The 21,070-nt window shown below is 41.2% G+C and overlaps 1 protein-coding gene across 8 annotated transcripts in view; it reads left to right on the plus strand.

The window, feature by feature from the left end:
• Nucleotides 1–21,070, plus strand: part of RBM47 (RNA binding motif protein 47) — a 76,572-nt gene that overhangs the window by 37,193 nt on the left and 18,309 nt on the right. For 2 of the 8 annotated variants that reach the window (XM_019287338.3, XM_019287339.3), the window contains exon 1: nucleotides 18,896–18,918. The exons of 5 other annotated variants lie outside the window; for them this stretch is intronic. Coding sequence is in view for 1 of the 3 variants with exons in the window: in XM_019287343.3 (XP_019142888.2) it covers nucleotides 9,619–9,629 (11 nt within the window). In the remaining 2 variants the exon portion in view is untranslated. Of the gene's footprint in view, nucleotides 1–9,484; nucleotides 9,630–18,895; nucleotides 18,919–21,070 lie in introns of those variants that run through there. One more of the 8 variants, XM_019287343.3, reaches the window with a different exon arrangement.

Raw genomic sequence — 21,070 nt, forward strand, 5'->3', positions numbered from 1 at the left:
CCTTTCACACCACTGGTGAGATTCCCCAAAGATCACAGAGATGTTAACAACAAATCACCTGTATCAGATGGGTAATTTGTGTCCTGCTGTGCTGGACCTCTTTGGTTAAGAGCCTACCCCAATTATTACTGTTTTTTCCCACTGACAGAGCAGCCACATGGCAGCTGAGTAAGGCCACTGCAGATGCTTTGGGCTTGACACAGAAGAGCAAGAGCTCTGCAGTCTCTGGCAGATGACTCTTTCCTTCTATGAAGAAAAGCTCCTGGCTTTTCTTTTTAAATACTGGACAACATTGTCTATAGAGGTCTACTTGTACACCACCCACGTGACCAGAAAAACTTTGTGTTGCTTATGGAGCAATTTAAAATGCTGGCATTTCAGTAGTTTATTTCCTTAAGGCAGATGTGTAAATCTTACTGGGGAATTTTATCTTTTATAGGAGTAAGAGTTCTCTGAGGGAAACTATTTACTTTTTCAGAGCCAATTGCAGAAGCATATTTTTGAGACAGTAAGCTGACTTTCCTCTTTCTGTTGCAGTGAATAAAATTATCAAGTAAAATGCAAACATTAAAGACAGTGATTAGAGACAAGCAAACTTACCTTTGCACATTTCTAGCTGAACAGAAGTACTAGTGATGCGTTGAAACCCCAGCTTTTCAATTTTGCTAAAATAACACAAGGTTAACCTATGAATTGCAGCTGAATGTGAAATATAATTTCTATAAAATGAAGTAACTTTAATTATTTTAATTGCAAAAATTATTTTGTGCTGCATGCATGTAAATGTGGTTCCCAATGGTGCCAATGAGAAATGAGTGCTTAGATCTTGATTTAGTTTTTCCTTCTTTGCAATGTGTGCTTTCAATGATAATATTTCTTTATGCAATTTGTGCTTCCTGTAATAACTTTCAGAACTTTTCTCTCCTCAGAAGTCAGATGTTGCGCAGATCAGAGTGCATTATATAGTTGATGATTAAGCATGTCTATCCAAATGAATGGCAGTTCTGCCTTCCCCTCCCTGGTGCTGGGCCACAATGTTTCCCTTTAGTTCCAGCATTAAACAACTGTCAATATCAAACACCATTTGCTTGCACATTGGAAGGCAGAAGTAGAAGTAATAACAAATAATTGTGCATAGATGGTTTTTTAATGGCTGAACTGAACAAAGGCTTACTTCTCATACTACAGTATTCTGACTCACGGATTTACAGCTCTTCTTCCTGCATCTCCCAGGCTATAAGAGTGAGAAGCAAAAAGACACTGAGCAAAAGTGCCATAGTGGCATTTAACCTTTGTATTTTGATAGAAACAAGTTTGAGAGGTGGTCAGATTGCATCTCTTGCATCTAATGAGTATTTGGATTAAAAATGAAAATGCATTGTTCAAACCAAAGCTTTTTGGTTTTTGAGTGAAGAGTCAGCCTCTACTAACTTCTCATCCCTTTGGAAGAACTGCAGAAAACAGTCACTATTCCAGTCCTTCCTACCTCCTGCAAAGATATTATCAGACAAATGCTGTGGCACTATAGCAGCAATGTAGCAAGGTCTCCAGAAAAAATGCACATCTTTCTCTTATCTTCTTTCCTCTGGGAAGTCTCTGTTACTGCAACTGGAAGCAGCCCCCACAACAGCCCTTAAACAAACTGTTAGCTGGCATCATGCTAAGCTTTACGGAACAGAATACTTTCACCTGAAAAATTTGGGATGCTTTGAAAGGAGCATTGCTATGTAAACATTCTGTAATGCACAGAAATAGCTTTTGCCACCCTGGTTTATGGCACTTTTGTTAATGCTTCTCCAAGTAGTGGCCACTCTATCATGAAGCTCTTCCACTTGAATGGTTCCCAGAGATGATAAAACTACACCTGTATTTAGCTCTTTGTGGGCAGACAACTTTATAAAGCTGAAACTAAGGACTTGTCAATAGAAAGTTCATGGATAGGCATCTTCAGGATGAATTTAACAGGATTACTTGGTCCGTTGGTGTTAATCAATGGGAATAACAGATAAAATCTTGATTCTGCCAACCCTCCTCTTCTGGTAGCAGATTTATACCTGCTAACTTTATCTTGGGGACCTACATTGCCATTACATCCTACATACTGAAGGGGCTTCATCATCAGGCTGTGCCTATGAGTAAATCTGAAAGGGCAGTGCCTGCCTGGGCTGTTATATGGACATAACATCAAGGATAGTTCTGAATGGATTTCCAGGGAAAAACAGGCTGTAGTACCAAAAAATTGGTAGGATGTGCCTATGGACATTCCATATATTCCTATCTTTTCATCTGCACAACATTTTTATTTAAAACTTCTTGTCAATCGGTATAGAAGCGCAAAGCTTAGCTCTGCCTCAGCAGTCAGGTAGGAATCTCTTAGCAAAGAGAACACTGTTTGAAATTGTGTAATGCTGTAAATACAGTCATTATCATACCACAGTGGCTGCAAAACCAGTATCAAAGGGGAGAGTGTGAGATGATCAAGCACATCTATCCAAATGAGCACCACTGATCCCAGAGATCTCTGTGGAGAGGACTTGATATAGTGGTGGGCAGGGGGGAACCCTGCTGCCCTCGTTTGAGAGAAGGCTCAAAGGCAGGAAGAGGGCTCTGGACACCTGGTGTATCAGGACAAGCTTGAGAAAAAATTCCATATAATTTCACAGAATTCCATAGAATGTCACAGAAAAAAACAGGGAAAGTGGTGGGAGAAGAGAGGGGGGGAGCAGTAAGATGGGCTGATGCCTGGACTTCAGAAGTGATGCCTGTTTCAGGGGTATATCACACCCCATAGCAGAAAGGTGTCATTTGGCTGGAAATCCAGGACTAGAGTGCTGAGGAGCAATATAAAGGGCCTAACAAGCCTGTCTTCTTGACAACAGGCGAAAGGTTCCTCCTTTCCACCATCTGGAGATAAGGGGAATGGTCTGTACATCCAGTGGAAATCTATTTTGACAGGCTCAACAGCCTACAGTCCTCTTCCTCAAAGCCCTGATGGGGTTTCACCCTGGACCACATTCAACAAAGACCCTCCTGATCCATTTTGTGCAGTTGCTCCAATGAGGCTGAAGAAAATTTCTTTCTGATCAGCCAGAGTGAAAATCACCACTGTGATTCTGTACTATCACCATAATTACAGATAGCCCAAATTAGAACTAGAGTCATGCACAGCTGTTGAATATGGTACTGAATATGCTAAGTTTTTCACTCTAGTAGTACTCTATTTTGTGCTGCAGAATATTTTGATGTAAATGGGAAGTTAGTGTTGATGTTGGGTACAAATGCTATGACTCTCAGTAACTGGAATAATGTACATGTCTGCAACTGAGCATTTTTCAAAGTGACTGCTTTCTGCACAGGTGTAAAGGATATGTTTTGATGAAGAATGTGTTTCTTTTTAGTTGGCTTTTAAAATGGCAAATGGAAGGGTGAGCAGCTCTCTGTAAACAGAAACAGGATACATAGAGAGATTTCTTTTAAACTTCATTATGACACAGCTTCCCTACAGAAGAAAGGAGGGAAGGCATGGAAATTAAATCCGGTTAAGGCATTTCAATTTATGTTCATTCAACACTGTAGGCTCAGCTCTGCTCTTCATTTGCATTTAAACAAGGAAGTTTCAATAAAGAAATTGTTGAATTACTTGGGAGTGTCTTTAGGGCAGCGTGAAAAGACAGTGAAAACTCTTCTGTTCATTAACCACAGCTGTAGGAAGTTTACTGAGACCTCTGGCTACATTTTGGGAGATGCAGGGAGGGTCCACCCCCAACAGCACATGTGTAGCTCTAGAGCCAGAGTAATTGTGTTAATGTGATGAGACTTAAACTGTTTTCATTTACTTAGATATTTTGCTGCATCAGGAGTCTAATTAGAGCTTTGTTTTGTGGAAAACTAAAGAATTAGGTTAAAAACAGGTCAAGAAGGAATTATCTCAAAAACACGCATAATAATCATTCTTAGTCAAATTTTAGGACTTCTGATGGACAACTGTGAAACTGGTAAACTCATGCTTTCATGAATTCTTCCCTCTCTTTCTTTATGGAGATGAGCAGCCTTCTTTAACTCCTACCTGATGAAGTGAAGGGACTCTGTGCTAGCACACCATAGCAGAACTTCATGGTGCAGATCTCCATTAGCCCTGGGTATGTACGACACTCCAGAGACCTCATTAGACTTTGTGTCCAGAGTCCATAATTGCTCTCCTTGGCAAGTTATTAACTGGCACTTAATTTTATAATGGTGCTGAACTTTGAGGCCTGATTGTTTTGTTCTTGAATATACCATAAAGGTATGTTTTAAAAAAAAAGGTGATGGGGGGTGGGGGGGAGGGAGGGAGGTTATTTTCAAGAAGTCAAATCTTTACAGGTTTTTTAGAAAGTCAGGTTTTGGAATAGAGTTGTGCTAACATGCCAAGCTATGGGAGATAGGATCTGTGTCTTTCTCTTTTTTTTTTTCTGCTTGTCCAATCCAGTTCCAGGGAGTTTGCTGTTTTGTTTAAACTCGGGTTTTCCAGAGCTGTAATTATGTAAATTAGTTAATGTTATGTTTCTGTGAGTGAGCTGCAAACAATTTTTAAAAAAGGATTATTCTATCTTGTAGATTAGTTTCTGTGTCAAGACAGCAGGCACTGGAAACATCTCTGGTTTGTGTCCTTCAGACTGTTAGCATGCAAGATCTGCGAGTTTGTGTATGGGGGGCATACACAAGGACCTGACAAACAGATGTGCAAGCAAGTCCCTCTGCTCCTCCTCTTTAATCCCTCTGATCACCTTGACTCTGGAAGGCAGTTAATACTCAATACTCCTATATCTGCAGGTGCAGTTTTGGTATTAGAGATGATGGCAATTCCTGACAGAAAAGCCTTTGCACACAGCTCAGCAACTGGCGTTTGGCCAGTCCAGATCTAACTTTCATCTGATCAAAAAATATGCTATTTTTTAAAATTAAGCAACTTTACAAATGTTAAATATTTTCAGCTGCGAGGGCAGCTTTTTGAGACCTCAGGTTCACGTATTACATTGGTGGTTCTCTTACACACTATAGATTTTCCTGTTTGCTTATAAAAATATCTGGGACTGGCAGTTTTTAGTCATATAGTTAATTTATAGTGTCTATAAGTCTCCTGTCAGCTCTATCAGTAAGAAATCGATAGAGTCAAATATTTGGGTCTTGCTAGGGGTTTTTTCAAAAATTAATGTGGGATTGAGTAAAGAGGCTGGGAGGTGTTTTTTTTTTTTATGAAAACCATCACCAGAACAAATGTACCCATCTGGATCATCTCTTCAGCTTTCAAATAGGATTTATTTCTGATTCCTGAACACCCTCTATTTCTCATTTATTCCTCTGGCTGCTCATGTGAAAAAGAACAGACACAAATACCAGGAAGATGGGACCCTTCCCCAGCCATAAAAGCAAGGAAAATTCACAGGAAAGGACAAGAGAGCTGCAGTTTAGGTCACAGTCCCAGCTGTCTGGAGGGCATGTTCATGGTGACTCCATACCCTGGTCCATGACCAGATAGGTACTGTGGAGAGACAGCAGTTTTGCCTTGCAGAGGAAGACACAGTGCACAACCATGATGGATGTTGAGTGGGCAGGTATTGAATGGGGAAGCATTCAACTCTTTGCAGCTTCTCAGATTATTATACAGCAATTAAAATAGCTCCCCCCATGTTAAAACATGACACCAGATAACAGGACACTCTGACTCATTAAATGGACCCTTGCCAAAGTAGTTTCTGGAGTGTTCCAGTTTCTTGCTTGGGTCATGATGCTAAATCATCACTTGCACTCAAGTTCTATGAGCCAGCTACTCACAGGCTGAATAGACCCATAAATATATCTGTGCTGGCAGCTACATTTTAAAAGGTTTTCTACAAGCATTGGGCTTGACTTTTAAAAGCAGCCTGTTTCTTTTGCACAGCCTCTCATCTTCAATGCATGACCCCCTTGCTGAAATGTGGTTGTGAAATATGGTTTTCCCTCTCACCTGCTAGCAGTGGGATGCTTTCTGTGCAACTTGGGTGTAATGGCAAAGTATTTCATTCCTGTTGTTTGGTGATTTAAGGCTCTCAGCAGCAGGCTGTGCCATGATGTGCCTCTCTCTGCTCTGCTTGCCTGTCTCTTCCCAGGGGAAGATGCCTTTTCCATCTGCGTAGGGATTTTTTTAACCACTTGCACTGCAAATGCCTATGAGAGGGGGGCAGACACAGGGATGTTTGCAGCATCCTCAAAGTGGTCCAATGCTAGATGCAAGTTTCTGCACATTTATAAATGAAATAACCTTTTAATTATAGGCCCACATTTCATACAACTACTCCACTTCTGAGAAACCAAAAGGAAAATAAATTCTGCCTCACCTGACCCCAGGGTAGGTTTTTCCTGGCAGGTATCAGTAGAATCACAGAAAGTCATTTGCGGGTATGACACCAAGCATGTGCAGCTTGCACCTCAGATTTCTGGATTTATTTTGCCTACTAGACATTGTTTTTGTTTAGAGTAACTTTTGTAACCAGCAGTTTTCACTTATATTTACTCACTATGCTGTGTTGCTTAAGGAAAATAAAAGTAGGTAGCAGACAGTTTATTAATTTAAATTAGTATCAGTTTATTAGTTATATCAGAAGCTAGAGGCGGTCTGCTAACTTCTCTGGAGCAGGCTGGCTTATCCACATAACAGGTGCCCCATGTCTTCTCTAGTACCAGTGATGACCCTCCTAGTTCTAAGGCATAATTATAATTTCTCATATGCTTTTTGTTTTCTGTCAGCTCTTGAAGTATAGCAGAGGGGTATCATGAAACTGAAGGTGTGAGTTTGACCACAGCACAGGGTCACACATTGTTGCCTGTGAGTGCAGCAATCCTCTTGGAAGATTCTGCTGCTTCAGCCTAGGCAACCATTCCTGGCACTAGCTAATCCATTTTATCTGTCCCTGGAGCCACATTTGGACTTTGGTCAGGAAGAACAGGTTGATTCTCTCTAAAAGAGGACCCAAAAGCGAGCACTGATGCCGTGTGGATGCTCAGCAGACCAGGACAGAGAACAACCTGGAGAACTGAGCTATCCCACAGTGCTGATGTGCAGAAGGCATGGGACTGCCCGGAGCTGCTCCAGGAATCAAAGTGAGCAGAGGGTTTCACCGGCTGGGAATGGACAGAACACGTGTACCATCCCCTGCTGTCTCACAGGTCAAATGGAGGTGCAGCACAGGCAGTGGGCCAGTCCTTCCTCCATTCCTCCATCAGGAATCTCCTCCTAGGAGTAAAAGTGATTCTCATTCAGAAGGGAGTTTCTGCAGCTCCTCCTCAAGAGACAAGAGCTAAGTAAAAGTTATGTGCTTATGTTATGGCGTCTTGAGAATTTTTTAAACACAGCTTTGGTGCAGAGCATACATGATTAGAAACAAAAAAGTTCTTTTAAGAACCTTGATTCAATTGAACATTCATGTCCAGAATGCAATTTATGGTCCAATCCAAGAGAAAGAACTGCTGCAAAGCAGGGCAGGGAATCTATCTGAGTTGTGAGACCCCAGCAGTAACCTCTACCCCACTTACAAAAGGCAGGGCTCTTGTGTGCAACTCTGCACTGAAATGCAACACATTCCTTTGCCCCATGCCACATCTCCAGGTGTTGGTTCCTTTTTCTGAGCTAAGAACTGACACTGAGCTTTATAAAGCATTGTGCTCTCATCTTGACAGGCACTTAGAGAAATTCCTAACAGGTAGTGATAGATTCCCTTTGCTCCCATCATAAATTTGCCCTGCTTTCATGCTGTTCCTTATTTTCTTTGATAATCCCAGTCTAAATGTATAATTATATTCATTCTGGCTGTGCAGCCAAGGAAGCACTGACTTCCCTGTTCTGATGAGAAACAAGAGTATTGTTTGATATTAAACAGTACGTTGTTTTGGTGCTTTTGCTGCTTTTGAGTGTAAGGATGTCAGAAACAAAGCCCTATAATGGGATAATAAATAAACTGTGTTTTCCCTTTGCTGAAATAAAGGCACAGTAGTGTGCAGTACATTAGCTCTCAGGGGTTTCCAAACCAACAGGCAGACAAGCAGTGGGATTGTTCCCTTATACATCTTTACAGAAGATATAATCTACTCTTCAGATTTCTATCTGTCCTAGATGTTTCTTCCTTGTTTCATTATAAGGTCAGGTCTTCCTGAATATGTTTCTTTAGGTCGTTTAATTAAAAAATGTTATATGTTTAGTGAAATAAAATGCAGCACAGTCTCAGAAAATGGATTGTTACTCTGGGTTAGAATGTAACTGTGTACTTTTTTAGACAAAGTTATTGTGACCTGGGCAATATAGTGATTAAAGTTGTGTTTGAAAGACAGAACTCGTTTTTTTATATGTTGTTGTTTTAAGACATGAATAATTAAAGTCAGACCTCCTAAGACCAGTATCTATGCTCCCATATGGTCTTCAAAGGCTCTTGAGCATGCTCAGTTCCTACTTACTTCAGTATGAATTTGACAGATAAAGACTGGAGGATTAAAAATCATTATAGCAGGCTGATCTATGACTAATACAACTGATTAAGTCTGCTTTTCTACAATACCACTGTAGGAATGCACAGCAATTCCAACTTTAGTCCATGTTCCCAGCAATTCCCATCCTCCCCACCTTTGCCCTTCTCCCGTGCTCCTCTCTGCACCCTGTCCTGCAGGCTGTGTGGCTGTTGAGGGCCATGGGTGCCCTCGCCGGCATGTTGTACAGCCCTGCTGGCCACTGCTTCTCAGCGCTGGGGAAAAGCTCAGCTCTGACTGCTTCTCCCTCAGCTCCGTATAAATGTAATCTCGGAGTTACTCCTGGCTTTCCCAAGGCTGCATGAACTCTCTGAGACATCTCTCCACCTGTGAGCAGTTTGACTGCACCTGGTGCACAGATCCACAAGTGGGAATGTGGAGATGAAAGACTGGCAGACACGCCATGAGTTTGTAGGCCCTGCAGGAGCAGGGTTTTTAGGAAACCAGGGTGGGAACACCACACATTCAGCAAAACCAGGAAGAGCATGCAAGTGGTACGACGTGCAAACAGGGAAATTAACTCAGGCAAAGACAATGAGTCTGTTATTGTCTGTTTGCTCAGTTACAGCAGCAAACGTTGTTTGTTTTCTGTGCCAAAATGCACTTTCTCCTCTTCCAAATTTTACAGTAGTTTCTCTGCATGTGCTTTCAGTGTCACAGCAGCTTTACTGCTAGAGCACCTACCATAAGCCTGAGTGGCTTTAGCCATTTAACCATGAGCTACTGCTGGACTTTGTTCGCTTTGACGCGCTAACCTTTGGCCAGCTGAAGTAGGAGAGGAGCTGGCTGCTCTTGGTGAAACATGGTCACAGTGTACCCAGGGTGGAACCTTTTGTAAAGTGCCCTTTAATCAGCTCCAGTCATCGTTAGGGGTTGTAATGATTTAGGTTTCGTTGATAGTTTCAGTAAAAGAGCATCTGAAAGCACAAGGTCTGTCCTGCTGCTTCTCCATGACCTCTGAAATCCCTGGCTGAGGTCTCGAAGCAGTGGACAGCTGGGTGCTGGGGACACAGCGTTGACAGAGGCACCGGGTGTGTGACGGCTTAGCAGGGCACAAGCCTCCTTCTGCCAGCCAGCTGAGGAATGACCTGTAGGTTAGTACCCACACCTGATGGCAATATTGTGGTCATGGTTATATTTCCTATGGTATTTAGGAGGGCTTCAGGCTGTGTCAAAAGGAGTCTGGACAGTGAGAGACCTGTTTCTGTCTCTTGGGAAGTAGTAGATGCCCTAAAGCGCAATGTAAGTATTCATTGAGGAGGTGGTTATGGAAAGTCTTGTTTCAGAAATCTGTCTTCTTAGTCACTAGATGCCGGAGACCGGCTTATGCTTTAAATAGGAAAGTTGATCCTTTTGTGAAGCTGACTATGCTCTGAGCACAACAGAGAATCCCTGTTAGAAACAGGCAGTCATTGTGGAGACTCCTGTTCTTCCAGGTCACCAGTGTCCTCCTGTGCTGCAGAAGTGTACACAGCATGTACAGCAACCTTCATGGTGTGCTCCCCAAGTGCTCTTTTAATGTTACGTTTCATCTTCTAAGGCAATCAATAACAGACCAAAAGTAACCTTTCAAAGTGTATAAAATGGTTTTCTGGATTAAATGCACAAAGACAAAATATTACATTTTTTCCTCTCTGAAATGACATAGCTCAGTGACTGCATAAAGAAATTACTTTTTCTTTGTTGGCATCATTGAGGCAATTTTAATCCACTTAGATTTCATTTCTAGCAATAATTGTTCCCAAAAGAATTGAGAGTTTCCAAAGAAGAGCAGTTTAAAGCCTCAGGATAACCTTACAACTTTCCATCGGTCTTGTGGTACATCTTCAGAAAATAATTTTCCTTCACTTTTCAAAGCCCAGAGATTAGAACAAGGCAAACCTCACTATCTGATAGCTTTATTTGCATTTTCTGGAATGTAGTCTCTTGTATATACCACCAGTTTCATACCATGAAACATATGAGAAGTCAAATTAAAACCCTGATGTAATATAGTTCATGTCAAGCATGATGATGTGGCACCAAGAGTGTATTGGCTTCATCCAAATAAACTTATACACTAACAAAATTCCAACCACCTCTTCACATACACCCCTAAATATAAACAAAGCCAAAACTTTCTTCTACAGATAGAAAATTCAGACCTCAGAGGTGACGTGGAAGTCTTAAGTATTTGGACAGATGACAATCTGGTGGTTGCCACATTAATCTATGTACTAGACAGCAATATATTACTGTTAATATAATATATTAACATATATAATATATACAAAATTAACATATATATAATTATATATATAATTAACATGTATAATAAATATAATATATATTAATATATTCATATTCAGAGATTCTGTGCTAATCTTTTGGAATACTTGCCAGTGAGGTGGCAGGAAGGGCAATGTCCTTATGCATAGGTCTCTGCTTACCTCCAGTGGTTCTCTGAAGTCAGCACACAGCCTTACAAAGGTCAGATTTCAACCATTTTAGCTCTCATAGAGACACTTGCTCTTTCTCTGGATATTTGTTAAAATGCTTACTTGGATGAAATACCCTATATGTATTCCCACCAATTAAATGTACTTCGTCTAGGAGTGAGTTTACCTTGCTTATTTTTAGGAAGGGCAAAGTCTTTTAAATTTCCTGAGAAGATTTTTAATTTTTAAATTTTTTTCCAAAGAAAGGGAGTACCTCTGCCTGGTTAGGGCCATTTGTCACTCATTTAACTCATTTTGTCGCTTGTCACACTGACAAGCTGCAATTTCCTGTTTAATTGCAGATTCATCCTTGCAAACAGCTCATATCTCAGGTGCATGGTGAACATTATTTCTGCCCCCCAGCTGAGAACAGTAGTTCACATGAGTTATATTTCTGCTAACAAATAAAACATGCTGGGCTGTTTTCCCTGAACCCAAAGACAGCACAGCAGACAACCTTTTAGATGAAGCCTTCTCCTTCCCCCCCCAAAACAAGGTGGCCTCAACCACAGGGCCTAGCTTTGGCAGTCCAAGTGTCCACATGCATCCACCCTGCAGAAGAGATCTGCAAGATAAACAGGGCAGAGCTGAGAGTGCAGACACTGCTCAGAAGACCTCATTTTGTGGGTCCAGCCCCTCCTTTAGCCAAAGTATCTCCCTGTCTCACGACCATTTCATGTAGCTTCCAAATCTGAACTTAAAGATTTAGTTACTGCTAGCTTGGAAATGTCCTCTTGAAAATACAAACCTTCTCTTAGAGATAGGAAGTGTGGGGCTTAGGTTCTTCCTGAATGAGACACATCTCCTGCTTAGGTGCTGCCAATGACTCAAGAGTGGCAGATCCTGGGTCATTGTAGAGACATTTTCTTTACCAAGAAAGGGGAAGAGCAATTTGGCTAGTGGATTTAATAATTATAGCCATTCAGACCATTCTTTTCATTCCTAAATATTTCATTTATTATGCTCCTTGAAATCAGGGACACTGCCTGGTTTATCTTGTCAAACATCTATTGAGGTATGTTATGTCAACAGTACTCTGAGATCTTTCTTTGAGAAAGAAGTATTTTATAGCAGAAGTGTAGTTCTGTAAAAAATATCACCTCACTGTGATTATTGAGAGCTGCCCATTAACACAGCCTTTAAGCACTTTCAAGTCTAATTAGACTGGTACTACCCCACCTTAGATGACCTGGGCAGCTCTGGCAGTCAGGGGGATGATGTCTGGGAGCCCCACACCAGCAGTGGGCCCCAGCCCAGGTGCAGCTGCAGAGGTGAAAGTGCCCTTTTACTATTTAAGCATGTTTGGTTAAGGTGAGCGTTTTTACCACAGGGTTGCAAAGTTTCTCTCAAGAGTCGCTTATGTTTCTGTACTGTGCAAGTGGCTTGGTATAGATGTAGCTCTAGGACTTGCCTGTACTGTAGATAACATGTTTGGTGGAATAACAGGCTAATCCATCCTGTTTCCTACACTGCAGAAGCACATCTTAGACTGGCAGCCTGGTTCAAGTCACCCCAAACCACTGGCTCAGTGTTTTGACTGCATGGCTGCAGCTTGTTTCTGGTACAACGTTGGTTGCTGAGAAGAAAGATCAGCTGGAGGCAAGTCTGCAGCCCCAGTCCTGCCTGCCCATAGGGAAGGTCAGCAGTGGAGAGGAGCAGACAGGATACAGACACTGGCAGAGGAGGAGCCAGAGTGCTGTGCTGAGGTTAGGTAAGGCAAGGCAAGGGCATGTGACAGCATGGGCGAATCCATGCTGGACCACATAGACAAAGTCTGCTGTGAGATGGGCCAAGAGATGTGACCCCACTCCTGACTCATGGCAGCACCCACCACTGATGGGTGACTCAGTCACAGCAAATTTCTTCCTTGTGAAGCCAAGCATGGTGGTGGGATAAAGCTTAGTCTGCTTAACACAGTCTTCTCTGGTAATGATGCCTTCACTGTGCATGCCAGTTCAGTCTCTGCCAACATCATCAAAAGCTGCTTTTTCTAATCTTGATAGTAAATCAGTTTTCTGAGAAATGGAAGTTGTGGACATGTAATAAAATATAATATAAGAGATGCTGGAGTTAATGGATATTGTAAATTCCCCAGCAGATCATTCAATCTCCTGTAGTCTAAAATATTCCTTCATGTTACTGGGAGGCAGAAAAATAAATTTGCCTTCTCAAAGGAAACTCTGTCAGTTTCCTTACTGGATAACCTCTTTTTACACACAATTTCTGTGTGATGCTTATTGTTTTGTTTTCAATAAGACCTTAAGAATGAAAATAGAAAAGCTTATGCCCTGACCAAAGATGATGTCTGTTGGCTGGAGGAAGAGATTTTCCCTTAATATACTTATATTCTACTGTGAGCTGTAAAAAAGCAGAGCAATTACTGGAAGAGGGGAGACAGGGACTGTGTGTGCTAACCACACTAATTTTCATACCCTGATTCTGAAAGCCACCTGTAAATAGAAGTTTTGAGGTATTTATTCTGCTTGTGAACATGTATCACAAAACTCTGTGGTTTTCTTTGCAAAAAGGCCCTGGAAGGAATCAGCAAGAATGTTGTTTGCTAGGAACCTTTTAATTATCAAAATTGGTTGGTACATGGTTGGCTTGTGCTGGTTGGATATCCCTGCTAGCCACAAGAGGTGGCCACCAGGTACCTTTCAGTGACTATTGAGCTCACGCTACTGCGCTGCCCCTCCTTCCTTGATTCCTCCAGGACCTTCAGCCTCTCGATAGCTACAGTACTAAAATTCACCAGCTGCACACAAACTTATAAAGAGTTGCAATTTGCTATTCTACCCTCTGGTCTCTCAGTGAGCTCCTTGGTGTTACAGAAAGGCTGTCATTTACTCCACTGTGGAATCTCATCAGCCTCTTCAGAGGAGCTGTGCTGTGAAACCAGATTCAGCAAGTTTTAAAAGAAACCCTTCTCCTGTTTTCCCATGAATTTGCTCAGTGCCAGTGACCTGACAAATGCTTTAAGCCAGCAATGCTGGCAGAGGGACAGGTCCCACCCTCTTTTACCCCTCTGCCAGCACAGGTGCTCAGGTGGTGTGGGTGGGTGCATGGTGCAGCTGCACAAACGCTTGTGGCAGCACATGCAGAGGCTGCACAGGGTGGCTGCAGTAAGGACGGAGTGGCATCCTGTGTAGACAGCACCAGTTTAATGTGTTGGTGAAGCTGTAGGGTGAAACAGTGGTCTGGAGCAGCCACATCAGGCTACTGAGGGCAAAACCTTTTTCCTATAGAGTGTTTTATTTACCCTAGGACTGAAAGGCAATTACCATATTAACCTCCCTTGTAGATATCCAGAACCCACCCTGTATTTATTTTAGTGAAAAGCAAACATGCCTCAAAAATGTAATGGCTATGGCTATATAAAAGAAAAACTTTGTGTTTTGCTGGTTTCCTTCTGTTTTGTGTGCTAATTAAAATCTATTACACTCCATGGGTTTATTCAGTGTCTGTCTTCTTACATTTTGGAACCTAAAGCCTGCTTTCAAGTTTAAATGAAAGCACAAAATTCTACATGGGGAAATTGAGCCTGAGTGTTACAGTGATCCTCTGTGCTGGCTTTCATTGCAGAATGACAATAAAATGGTTTTTTGCTAAAAATAGAACAAAACCTTTGCCTAGTGACCGTAAAGGTTATCAGAGCAAATCCCACTGCCCATGAACCAGAGAAGCCTAAGACTGAAAAACAAAACAGGAAAGCCCAAGGTGTCCTTGGCCAAATTTCCCCCTGTTGGTACTCCACCTTCAGGTCTGTGACTTTGTCATCTCCATGGTGGGATAGGGCATGTGGCTGGCTGGCAGAGTAGATGGGGAGTCCTTCTTTAAAAGGGCAATTCCCTGTAATGAGGCAAGGTAAAGATCAAAACATTGACACAGGTTATGCGTAGAAGGAGTTGGGTGTGAGAGAACTTGGAAAGCTGTACCTGTTAAAGATTTTATGTTCTCTGAAGGATCTCCCCAGGTCTTGGTCTGAAACAGCTTAGGAAAGTCAGGAAATGACAAAATCTGCTGTATTAACTCACATTGTATAAGAACAGGTGTAAAATAACATGTTATTAATTTAAATAAAGTGGTGTTTTCCCTTTAAACATTCAAATAGGCAATAAAATTGTTCTATAAACATGTGGGAACCTGTTCCATCAAATACAAAGTGGTTTTGTTAAAAAGAGAAGGAAATTATAGAAATGGAAAAAAAATGCTGTTTGTTACACAATGAGATCCCAATTTTTGTGGCTGTATTGTGACTGATATTGGGTTTATGTGTGAATATACTGATCAAGACTTTCTGAGATTGAGGTTAGAGACCTTGCAGGTGACTCTTAGATTCACGTGTCCTTTCAGTGAAATATTTTATTTGGTACACTCCCTTCTCATTCTACTGCAGTGTCTCAGAAGTTTTGGAAGACCAAATAAAACCATAAAGGCTAACCCATTGCTCACTCCTTACTCTCCCTTCTCATTTCACTTGCTCGCATGTCTGCACTGTCACATAATGCTAAGTTGCCATCATGAAATATCTCCTGAAAACCTATTTACTATCATAATCATCAAAAGTACTCACTCTTATCTGGACAATGACATCACTCCAATAAAATGATGAGCCTATGGTCAGTCTCTGGATCTCCCAAAGCATTTGGGCTTGATCTTTCTAAAAATCTCAGAAGGCAGATCCAGTGCTTCATTACTGCTTGTCATCACACCAAGGAGCCCAGTGCATTCCATCTGTAAAGGCCAGTTCATGTGTCTGCTCGTAGAAGAGAGACAGCTGAGGGGAAGCACACCAACTCATTGGAAGTCTTTTCTGCATCACGGAGAAGGTCCCCATTGACAGGCATTAGCATATTCCGATGAATATCACTTTTTTTCTTCAAATTTCCAGCCTTTTCTATCACTGTATTTAGGAGACTAATTATTTAGGGAAAACTTTTCACCTGCAATCCCACTACAGGAAAGAATAAAGGGCAATGGAAGGTTTAAGGGAAACATGGGCATGGACTGGTCTGGACTGTTCCTGTTCACATCTCTTAGGATTTGGCCCCTGCTTCCCTGTCAGTAATTAAAAAGACAAAACAACTAAACATATATGGTATTATTGTAACAGAGGGTGGGTGTTATTCATTGTAATCAGCTCTACATTAGGAGAGAAGTTGTGGTTATATTTTTATCCCAGAGCAATGGATGCTGTATGAAGAGAGGAACATGTGGTGTATATAGAATCCATCCTCCCTGCTGCTTACAGGGCTCTGCCCTTAACACTTTTCCACCCTTCCTTACATGCTGTCTTAAAGAATATATAAAGAGTTGTGCAATAATTATGAACACGGTGGTTTTGCAGTCAAAGGAAACTAGATGTCTAATGTCAGGGAAAGCTGGGAGACACACTTGCAGAATTCTGCCCAAACTTCTGAAGTTCCTTATAAAAGCAAAGTCTGCAGGAAAAATGAATATATTTTTAAATTCTGCCATTGGGAATGGTAACACCTCAGAATACCCTCCAGCAGCTTGATCTGCTGATGATCTTTGCTTTAAACAATAATGGGAAAATAACTTGGAAACTAACAACAGGATGTAGCTAAAAGTGAACATTTGAAACGAAAGCCAAGGGTTCGAGAGGCCTTCCTACATGATCCTAATTGATACAGCATTTGAAGAGCCTTCTAAAAATGAGCCCATCAGCTCACTAGCATCACTGCTTTTTCACTTACACCAGAATAGTCTTCTCCAGGCATTCAAGTACACACACAATTGTAGCTGATAGGATTCACTTATTATTTTTTATTCACTTATAGCTAAAAGTTTGGTTTGTTTTCTAACAGAACAAGACAAAGTAAGAGAAGGATACTGAATTTTAAAAATCAATTAATTTAATGGAGTTTTGCAAATTCATAACTGCTGATTTTTTTATACTCACTTTCCTATAGAGATCAGTGGGATTGAGGCATGGATCTGATTTTGGCAGAATCTCCTAGATTTTATCCCCAGTTTTGATACTGATTCTTTCTATAGTCTTGAGTAAACCACTGAAATTTCCATGCTGCAGCTTCCCTGCCTGCAGGGCAATACCTGCTTCTCTGCTGCTCTTGTAGCTAATGGGTTAACATTTGCAGAGATGAATTCTGAAGATGAAAGACTTGCACAGTAGACTTGGGCTGCCGTTACTTTGGGACCAGGATCCAGGCTCCAGGTGTGTTTGTACAGTGCCTAACACACCACAGCCCCAGTACAGTGGATAAACATGTGTAAAAATCCAGAACAGAGTGATTGCAATCACCCATTGGTTTGCAATATAAGTAGAATAGCTCTCCTTCCTGTTTGCTTTCAGAAACCACCACAAGGATGCTTCTTTTGCCAGTCTTTGCCATCCTCCATATTTTTCTCTCTAATTTGGAGCCTTCTAATATTAGAGCTTCTATCCCTACACCCACTGACTCCCCTACCCCTCTTCCCTATTGACCAGCCTGTGACTTGGCAGTGTAATGTTGTCTCTTAAGTTTTACATGCCCAGACTAAAGGACTCAGAGGAGAAGAACAATTATGCAGAACCATCTCAAACAAACTAACAGTGCTTACTCTGCAGAATATAATTGTGGTTATGGTTTGTGACTGAGAGGTTAAGACACTTCTCCTTGCACATGTGGATGCTCTGACGTTTTTCCTTGTGTGCTGTTTGGATGGAAGTTTGGACCAAGCTTTATTTTTTGGAGGGAAGAAAACAGTAAAAAAGGGAGAGAAAGAAGAAAGGAATGGTTATGCCAGTAAAAAACACCTGGGAAAGGACTGAAAACTGTAGTTGTTTTGCTTCTGCAATATGCTGTCTACTTTTCACCTTCTTCAGGCTGTCTCCTTTCCCAGAAATTAGCCATCTCCCAAAGTATGCCCTGATCCCTCTTCTCCTGCCGGCTGGTTGTGCACACTGCTTGCCAACCGGGCAAATCTGTCATCCAGAGTGTTTCAGAGCAGTTCCTCCTCTTGGCTGCTTGAGAAGGTGTGGTGTTTGCTTTGCCTAAGTGCTCCCAGGGCCTAATCCTCCGTTGTTATGTACAGACCATTTCTGCTGTCATGAATCATGTTTTACCACCCCTGTGCTTTTACTTCTGCACCAGGTGCTTTTTTTCCTTTTGAGCAAACACATTGGAGTTTCCGTGTTTACTGCTGACCCAGTGCATGTCGGGTACACAGCATAGGCTGAGTTATTCCTACCGTCCCACCGCCGACATGATCAGTAAATCTACTTCTCACTCCAGGAGATGCAGACCCTTTGTTTTTCCAACAACCAAAGGTAAATTGATTCAGCACACCCTGAAATAATTTTGCCAGACACACATAAAGAAAAAAAATTTCACTGAAAAAGCCTCCCCACTGCAACATCATGCAGTCAAGCAAAATATGCCCTTTTCTTATCTTATCTGTTGTGAGTAACCCAAGCTATTTGCACAACGCCTTGTGCTAGGAAGGAGTTGTTTGTACAGGTTTCACTCCTTTTTTTCCAAGTTTTGAATTTTGAATGAAATCTTTCTCTTCAAATTCTTTTTACCTGCAAAAATGTTACAGTTCCTCTTTCTTATGCTTCCCTGAAGTTTGGACCCAGCCCTCCCTCCAAAGATCCCTTCATTGCAGATAGTTTTCTATTAATCTTCAAACCACTTTGGAGAGCTCTCTGAGTCTGGCAGCACTAACATCCCCTCTCCCTCCCGTCCCACCCACTTAGCCTCAGCCTAAGAGCCCTTAACAAATGACTCCCAAGGAATTTAAATGGCTAACGCTTGCTGGCCAATAAAGAGATGCATAAACTGTATAACCAGGTTGTACAGCTCTTGCCACTAGGAAGAAAGGTTGCTCGGGCAAAGGCGCGAGTCCCCTTAACCTGTTGCACTTCGATCGCAGGAGCGGAGAGGTAAGGGAAATCTTGTTTTCTCTGTATGGCTTTTTATCTGATTTTCATTTATCAGGGAGTTGAGACCAAAAGTATGTCGTCATCAAGGTATGGGTTCAGGGTTTTGTCTTCCTTTAGAGGGTCCTAAGGAGTTGTTTGAGAATGAAGCAACTGCTTGTAAGATTGAGCTGTGAGATCAACATGTGAATATCTAAAAGAATTTGCATAGCAAATACCAAAACGAATGTCAGAACAATGAACACTAGACCACTGATATTTTAGACAGAAGAAAACAAAATCATGTTTCAGAGATATTTTTTCTACTATCTTAAATTAATGAAGTAAAAGGTAGCCAATTGCAACTGCTTGACATTGTTTTCAATCAGTCTATCTCTGCCTTTGTCTGTGCCGCCTGGTATTATTTTCTGCTTTTTCAAGAGACTGACATAAAAAATCAAACTTTAAAAGTGAGTTATCAACTTTTGGTGCAGAATTTGGGGTTTGTAGATTGAAGGTGGCTAGGAAGGTTTAAGTAAATGGGGTATATATGCAAGTATTATTAATATAAATGAATCTGTATAACTCAGTCTGCATACTGAAAATTTGACAGCATTTTAAGAAAGTCAGCTTTGATAATATTCTATTCATATTCTACATAAGCAGCATGTGAAATGTAAGACTTGTATATGACATTGGACTCATGATGTTAATCTGTTCACCCTTATTTATCTAATTATTAATTTATTGCTTTATTGGGGTCAGTGCTGATAACAATAGTGAAGTTTGAACTTAAACCAAGAAAAAATAATATGTAGTTGTTGAAAGTAAGGCTCAACTAAAACCAATGACAAAAACGTCAATTTACATGTGGACCAGATTGAGCAGCTATATGTAATGGTGTCCTGTCCTGAGCTAGGTGGTATTGAAGCCATGATTCAAAATGTATCTGTAAAGCATTCCCTCTCCCTTTGCATATCCAAGCTTACCATGGATGACATTCTGTGCTCAGAACATGTGAGGGATGTCATGGCAAACGTTACTGCCATCCCCTGCAGTGCTCCATGTCCTGGCAGACTGGGTTGCAGAGAGGTCGTCTTTTTCAATCATATTATCACAGCTGACCTCTGAAGGCCTTCACACCCATTGCAGTTTGTGGTGGTCCATGTTGATGTTAGCTGATGGTGTTGCACCCAAGACCTTGCCAGTGTGTATAAGAGTTGAGAGAGTTTTTAAATTAAATTGACATGGTTAATCCAACAGAACTTCAAAACATGTCCTTTATGTTTGTCAAGACAAGGCCACATTGTTGTAATATTGTTGATTATTTTTCCATGGGTTTCTCATATAGCTCTGCACTGTATAACCAAGATTAGATAATATGTTGCATAAAAATGAAGTTAACAAAGGAGTCGCCATTTTGCTACTCTTTTTAATAATTTCCGTTCAGTTCTGCATTTCAGCTCCATTCTTTGCTGGAAAAATTATTTTGAATCAAATGATCCTTGTCTTCTTTCTTCAGCTTTTAATTAAAAAAATAAATAATCTCACTTAAGGTCAACAAAAGGTGAATTTCAAATTATATCTGTCTCAAATCCCACTCCTTTTCTGGAGTGAACAGAAATTTCAATTCAAAACTATAGGTATTTCCAAGTGAGCTGTAATTTCAGTAGACTTAAATTGTCTTAAATTAACCCAACACAGGAGTGGTGCCCCCTGAGAGAGTTCCTGCCTTGGTTAAACATTTTTTTAAATTTATAATATTAACACTGGGCACAGGTAACGAGTGCTGAAAAATCTCTTCCTTGTACTTGTAAACCTTATTTCTCAATTCTCCAATCCAACGTTCAAAGGTCTGTACAAACTTCTTAGATCAGAGGTCAGGTACAAATTGCTGCACTTTGCAGTTCCTTTCTGCCGATATGACAGAATTTCACAGCAGAAACGATTGACTTCCAGCCCCCATTCCTCCGTGCACAGGCAGCGCCAGGCAGTTAAAATGGTGATATGTACAAGTCAGCCATTGGTACCTGAGTTTAATTAATAACTAACTGGGTTTCAGTGGTGCAAGGTGCATATTATAAAAAGGGTCAAATGTCAGTGCACACAGGAAAAAAAAAAAGGACAAAACCCCAGCCACTGACTAAGCCAAATGCTTTGAGTTTAATGTACTTTC

The sequence above is a fragment of the Corvus cornix genome, chromosome 4 (genome assembly GCF_000738735.6).
Source record: "Corvus cornix cornix isolate S_Up_H32 chromosome 4, ASM73873v5, whole genome shotgun sequence".
In the NCBI taxonomy this organism is placed as follows: Eukaryota; Metazoa; Chordata; class Aves; order Passeriformes; family Corvidae; genus Corvus; species Corvus cornix.